General features: G+C 29.5%; 1 protein-coding gene across 4 annotated transcripts in view; it reads right to left on the bottom strand.

Annotated features, from left to right (window-relative positions):
- Positions 1-7,359, bottom strand: part of LOC126908326 (small G protein signaling modulator 3 homolog) — a 66,119-nt gene that overhangs the window by 52,888 nt on the left and 5,872 nt on the right. For 3 of the 4 annotated variants that reach the window (XM_050690267.1, XM_050690266.1, XM_050690263.1), the window contains exons 7-10: positions 4,251-4,484; positions 4,060-4,154; positions 3,759-3,901; positions 3,558-3,667 (exon numbers count right to left, since the gene is read on the bottom strand). In XM_050690267.1, the coding sequence (XP_050546224.1) occupies positions 3,558-3,667; positions 3,759-3,901; positions 4,060-4,154; positions 4,251-4,484 (582 nt within the window). The remainder of the gene's footprint in view (positions 1-3,557; positions 3,668-3,758; positions 3,902-4,059; positions 4,155-4,250; positions 4,485-7,359) is intronic. The other variant, XM_050690264.1, reaches the window with a different exon arrangement.

The raw sequence follows: 7,359 nt of genomic DNA, 5'->3' as shown, positions 1-7,359 counted from the left end.
TATATACAGGGTGTTCAGTAAGTCAGGAAACGGGTTTCTATTGTTCTCATTGTTTGTAACAATGAGAACAATAGAAACCCGTTTCCTGACTTACTGAACACCCTGTATATATACAAGTAAAGCGACTTAAGTACGTAAACGTATCATGCACTAGGTATAACCGTATTTTGCGGGCGGGCAGGTCAGACTAACGTTAAACCTGAGGTATAAACGGCGGTAGGAATATATACGTAAGCCGTATGCACGCGGATGATAATGGTCAGTCAAAATAAAAATTTGTTTATATATATATAATATTGATGACAAGCAAGCGTGTACGGGTACGATAACTAAAAATAAATTTTTATAGGAATAGTGTGCCATCGTNAAAACACGCTTTTAAAGTACATCGAACTAAAAAGTTAAAAATAATTTTTAAAATAATTATGAACAAAAAATACTACAACAATAATGTACGAAGCGTCGGGCGCTCAATATACGAAAAATATGGCACAAAGCACCCACGCTTTTATCACAATAATACTAGTATTTTTTGTTCATAATTATTTTAAAAATTATTTTTAACTTTTTAGTTCGATGTACTTTAAAAGCGTGTTTTTTTAGTTTTTTAAACNAGTTTTCTTAAACTATATTTATTTTTCACTTTTTAGTTACATGTTTTGATAGTAGTTACTATCAATATCATGGTTGTAACGGGTAAAGGGGAATCAGGGTTCGATTCCAGAGTGGGAGTTTGAGAAACGGCTACCACATCCAAGGAAAGCAGCAAGCGCGCAACGTGAAGGTAGTGACGAAAAATGACAATACGGCAATCATCCCCCGTAATCGGAATGAATACACTATATATCTCTTAATGAGAATATAGCGTATTAATATATAAGTTTTAATAGTAATTAAAATATATATATATATGTAAAGCTACTTAAGTACGTAAACGTATCATGCACGAGGTATAGCCGTGTTTTGTGGGCGGGCGTGGCGGGGGGAACGATATACACGAGGTACATACGGCGGCAGCAGCGTCGGCTGTAGGAATATATAAATGAATATTAACATATACGTATATATAAATATTAATATATATATGTATATATATATAAATATTAGCGGCGATGGTAAGAATATATAATCTTCGCATAATATCCGGCACTTTCGCTGGCGTCGACGATGCGTTATCCGGCGTGTTCCTCGGACGTCAACAGGTTAGCAGCGTTGATAGCGACGGTGCGCGAGTGCGGATCGAATTGTAGACGTTGTCAATTTGACAACGGGAAGAAGACTACGGTATCATTTGCGGCGGAATGTCGTATGGCGTGCGGCGCTTGCTGGACTTTGCACAGCGGCGTATAACGCGAGGTGTTGGTCAGTCAAATACTCATAATAGGGCGACGGCTGATAAAGGTGGCACGAGTCGTGGGGCATTGTGTATAATGAAACGACGCGGGCCGTGTCAATTACAATAAAAATTTGTTATATATATACATAATTGATGACACGCGCGCGTCTACGGGTTAGAAAATATTGTTGTCTACGAGTGGTGAGCGGGGTGGGGCGAATGCATTACAACAGTATAGTCTCAAGGTCATACACGACGGGATACGCGACATAATAACACGTGCCGCGTGGAGTTACAAACTTACAAACGACAAACAAACAACAAACAACAAACAACAAACATACACGTGAAACTAATATAAGCGTGTTAAAAATAAATTTATACAGGAATAATATTGCCGGCGTGTTATGAGCGAGGCGTAGGGTGGGGTGAATGCGTTATGACAGTCTAGTCTAGACGAAGGAATATGCGATAACGCGTAGCGTTTGGAGAGTTACAAACATACATACATACATACATACAGGTGAAACTAATATAAGCGTGTTAAAAATAGGCACGCGCCTGCTAAAGGGTTAACAAGTTTATTATCAGCTTTATAGATAGAAAAGTGTGCTGGATACGTTGTTGTATATCAGTCAGAAATTCACCATTATTTTATGAAATTTTACTAAGTCATGATTTTCGAAGTAATTAATTATAGCGGATTTTATAATTGATAGAAGTCGATTTGATTTCATTTTATAAATTTTATACAATTGTTTCTTATCTAAAAGTGCATAAATAATGTTTTTTATGAACTGTTGCTCATTAGTGGGATTTTTGTCATTAATTTTTTGATTTTGTTGAAAGTTTGACATGGTCAAGTATTCTGAATTTCAATAATTGCAGATTAGTGCATTCGTTAATTAATTTTTTTTTTTATTAAAATTTACATTACATTAAATGTAATAAATTTTATTTAAAAATATTATTTTTAAATTCATAATAAGAGAAAACAAAAAATATTAATTATTCAGCATTGGTTTCAAAATTTCGTTCTATTTTCTAATAATAATATTATAATTTTCCTTAATGGTTTAATGCTGAATTAATAAAAATTTTTCGTAAAAAAAGAGAAGCCCATAATAGGTATAAAATAACTGGTAATAATGATAAATATCTATATGTTTGAACTCTGATGAAAATTGAAAAAATACCCTAAAAATGAATACTTAAGTCAAACACAAAAACACTGATTGACAATCCAAAATATTATTGAAAGTATATTAATAATTTATGAAAAATAATAATCTTCCATCTGTTATATATTATAATGATGTTCACTCAGATGACCCCAAAGTAGTATATTTCTTGTAAAGCAATTATTTGTCAGCACCTTATAATGTAAATAAAAATATTAATAATAATTTAAATTTTATAGATGATTTAATAAATATGTCCCACTATGACATAAGTCTTGCTGACATATTTGACTGTCTAAGTCAACTTGTTATTGACCCAATACACGGTCCTGACCAACTGCCAGCATTTATCTTAAAAATCATATCCAATTTTTTACCTAGTTAATTTGTCTTTAAGCAGTGGCTTTTTCCCTAATACATGAAAAAAAGTTATTTTTCCCCTAAATTCAATAAGGAGATTAATTATGCACCACAAAAGTCAAAATATTAAAAAAATGTTTAACCTTAATTATTAAGGTTAAACAATTTTTTAATATCTTGTGTATTATTTTTGTATTGTTATTACACAAAAAGTTTTAAATTAAAACTTTAATGAAAAAAAATTCAAATATTAAAGAAAGCTATATGTTAGGCATTTAGTTTAAATTTTGGGGTTTCTAAAATTTTTGTTTATGACTACAATTCAGTTTTTTGCTTAGAATAATCGCAAAAATTAGCAAATATAAATAAATTAAGGATTTTAATTTATGACTTTTATATCCAGCTTATATTTATGGGATGTGGTTAATAAAGAGTAAAACATAATACCACAACTTTTTATCTAAGCAAACTATGTAAATACACTAATATGTCGATATAAAATGGAGTGGCTTCCCCCATTTAAATCTACTCCAAGAATATTCTAGGGTAGGATTGGGTTAAACAAATCTATGATGATATATGCACATGTTTTTTTCTGTTGGAAACAATCAAATTATTAAATATTGTATTTAAAATTAAAAGCCATTTAAAAATAATACTTTGAAATTATTCAATCATACCAGTTTGACGAATATTTTTACATTTGACAGTACATTTATTAGTATCTTCAATAGTATCATATCCAAATAACAGTGATTGCATTAATGATTTTGACTTTTGAGCTTGTCTTCTTTTCGAAAAAATTTAATTGAAAATAATATTATACAATTGAATTTTTAGCTCTCAAATAGAAGTAGAATTATATTAGAATACAATTATACCTATTGAGATGTTTAGTCAAGTTCACTGATGACTCAACAGTTGGTATTAATGCACCTCCATCAGCCATTAAATATCCTAAATACCTCCTTCGATAAGTTTCAATACTTTCATTAGTCATTTCTGGACATAGTTCAAAAGAAATCTAAGATAAAATATTCATATATAAATAGTATGCTTAAAAACATAAAAATACGTTTTATTTCTATAGAATCTATAGAAATAAAATATAGTGTAGATGTTCAATTTTTATATGTACTGGATATTTCCAAATAAATTTAATCATTTGTATAATATACTTACATAAAAAAGATCTTTTACACTATTAATATTACCAGGAATATTAGATAGTGCATTGAAAATATCTGCTGAGTTATCAAGAGTTTTCAAAATAGTTTCTAGAATTGAAAAAAACAAAAATACAAATTAATATTTAACATTATTTTAGAAATAAATACATATTTTTCAATATTGTAAGTTAAGTGTAATTTTACCTTTAGATTTAAGAAGACCAATCGTAATTTGAAACAGTATGATGGATCCTTCATAAAACAATAAATCCCAAATTCTTAATAAAACTTTAAAATTCACCACATTTGAAAATAAAGTTAAAAACCAATTAACTGTTATCAAACTTAACTCAATGTCATGTAATTGTAAAAGTTCACATACATCAGGTAAATAATTTCCAAGTACAGTTTTTAATACTTGTTGATCAGCTTTTACACCTTTAAGAAGAATTTTTTACATTTATTTAATACTCGTTTGAGTAATATTTTAAATTAAAACTACACTTCCCAAAATATCTTTGAAATATTTATTTATTTATTTACGAAATAATATTTTAACTACAACATTAATATAATAATACCTGAAAACAGTACATAAACAAGGAAAAAATGTATAAAATGAAATAAACCTAATATAAACAAAACATAGGTATGTTGCTTCCACCTATGAAACCATGACACCAAGAAACACCTTAATATAGGTTGTTTAGGAAAAATATTACAGAGCACTGATTATCACATGTACTTAGTCTTGTACCTTATCATTTACATAATTTTTTTTGTTTATTACCACTTTTTCTCAGCTTTCACGAAACTGATTTCTTTCAACAATACATCAAAAGATCACAAATTGTATCTAGTGAAAGATATTGCCCTTAAAAATTGAAAAACAGATTAGCATCAAAGCGTTTCTTATGATAGTGACTTTAATACTTGACCCCACTAGGCCACGTCCCCACTGTGTTGGGTTTTTTAAAAGTAAAGCAGGTAAATTATCTAAACCAAGAATTGTTTGAATTAAAAACCATAGTTCGATAAAAATATCTCATATCAACTAAATAAGTAGGATTAACGGTAAATGGAGAAATAATAAGGCTATATATTATAACTATTACAATACACGCTGAATAATATTTTATTTATAAGTATTTTGGGGTTTAATTTTATTATATTGAACATTATTAATATGACATGAATGTTCAAAGTATCTTAGTTTCTAATATTAATTACATAGAAGCGGTGTTCTTTATATTTAATTAATGAACTAAATTTTTTGTAAAAATAATTTGTTAATTTTTTTAAATTTTAACTTGATTTTAATTTTTTACTGAACCAGATTGGATACTTTGTTTGAGTTTTTAATTTGACAGAAGTAAAAGTTTTCACAGTCTTATATATAATATATATAAGACATATTTTAACATATTGACATATATATATAAGACTTTTTTTTTGAGCATAACTTAGTACTCTCACAATTTTGGTTTTAGTTGCGCTTATGCTGGACGGATCTACAAGTTATTATTTTATATCAATTAAAAAATATTATAGCTTTCCCCCTCTGGACTCTTTTTAAGGGTTCACTTGAAAAAGGAATCTTTCCTTCTATATTAAAATTGAGCTCAGTTACCCCCGTATACAAGTGCGGTGAACTGTCCAATGTTTCCAACTATCATCCGATTTCAATCCAGTCACACATTTCCAAAATTTTTGAATTGTTGATCTTGCATTGTATCCAACCTTCGATCAATAAAATTCTTATGGAGGAACAGCATGACTTTTGCCCTGGTCGTTCCACCATTACCTGTAATTTAATCTTTAACAACTATTTATACCAATCTTTTAATTTGAAAAGACAGGTAGATACTATTTACACAGATTTCAACAAGGCATTTGATTCCGTTAATCACAATGCTCTAATCCAGGACCTTAACTTATCCGGAATCGGTGAACCTCTCCTATCCTGGTTTTCGTCTTACCTCTCTTGCCGTTACCAATGGGTCAAATTGCTTGTAGTAAAATCTAATGTCTATCTTGCTACGTCCGTTGTTCCTCAAGGATGTCATTTATCTCCGCTTCTGTTCTCTCTATTCATTAACAGTGTATCAAGTGTACTTTCCAATAGCTAGATTTTATGTTTTGCAGATGATATTAAGCTCTACTCTCGTATATCCTCCTTGGATGACTGTATTTTATTACAGAGTAATTTTGATCAGTTCACGGAGTGGTTTAATTTACTAGGGCTATCCCTTAATGCATCTAAATGTAAGACCATGACTTTTGCCAGGATTCAGTCACCTATCAAATATGTCTATCATCTCGGATCTACTGAGATTTTATGTTCTAATGACTTTGTATCTGATCTAGGATTTATTCTTAGTAATGATCTTGATCCTAGACTCCACATTGAGCATATTTGTTGTAAGGCCTTTAAAACTCTGGGGTTTTTGTTGAGATTATGTAGTGATTTTCGGTTAGGTCTATCATACAAAATACTTTATTGTGCACAGATTCGCCCTATTGTTGAGTATGGTGTAATAATTTGGGATCCGAATGACCTCAATGACTCTCTTGGACTAGAAAGGGTTCAATGTAAATTTATGAGATATGCTAGTTATAGATTGAATATCCCTTGTGAACCCCACAACTATGGACCAGTTGCTTCTTAACTAGGGCTGATTTTGCTGGCTGAGCATAGACGGATCTTGGGTATTAAGTTCCTAAATAGTTTATTACAAGGTAATATTGACTCTCCCTATTTGCTTTCCTTAATCTGTTTTAGAGTTCCTCAATGTCATTCTCGATCTATTGCTCCTTTTTATGTTCCTTTCACTCCTACTAATTACCTTAAAAATGAGCCTATTACACGTATGATGTCAAATGCCAACATTGACCCTTCATTTCTTCTTTGCCTATAATTAACTGAATAGCTGTTAATTTATTATTTATCATATTTGTACAATTAATGTATAACTTATATGTATAATGTGTATACATGTTCAAAATGTTTATTCCGTGTATTTAATAAAAATAAAATAAAATAAAAAATATATTATATGTCCATAAATAATATTTACACTGTTATCTAGATCCTTATCAAGAAAGCAATTTATCCAATCTACTGATCATAATTTTATTTATTTACTTTTATTTTATAATAAGAATTGATTAGTTGTAACTAATATTAATTAAAATTAAAAATATATATAAAAATTTTTTTGGTATTAAAAAGCATACTTATTTTAGCTTTGATGTGAAGCTGAGAAGGTATTGGTTTTACTAAGATGTGTTTTTTTTTTTTTTTTTTTGTTTG

Source organism: Daktulosphaira vitifoliae, unplaced genomic scaffold (assembly GCF_025091365.1).
Source record: "Daktulosphaira vitifoliae isolate Bord-2020 unplaced genomic scaffold, ASM2509136v1 Scaffold_5, whole genome shotgun sequence".
NCBI lineage: Eukaryota > Metazoa > Arthropoda > Insecta > Hemiptera > Phylloxeridae > Daktulosphaira > Daktulosphaira vitifoliae.
This window is presented reverse-complemented; position numbering and strand designations above follow the sequence as displayed.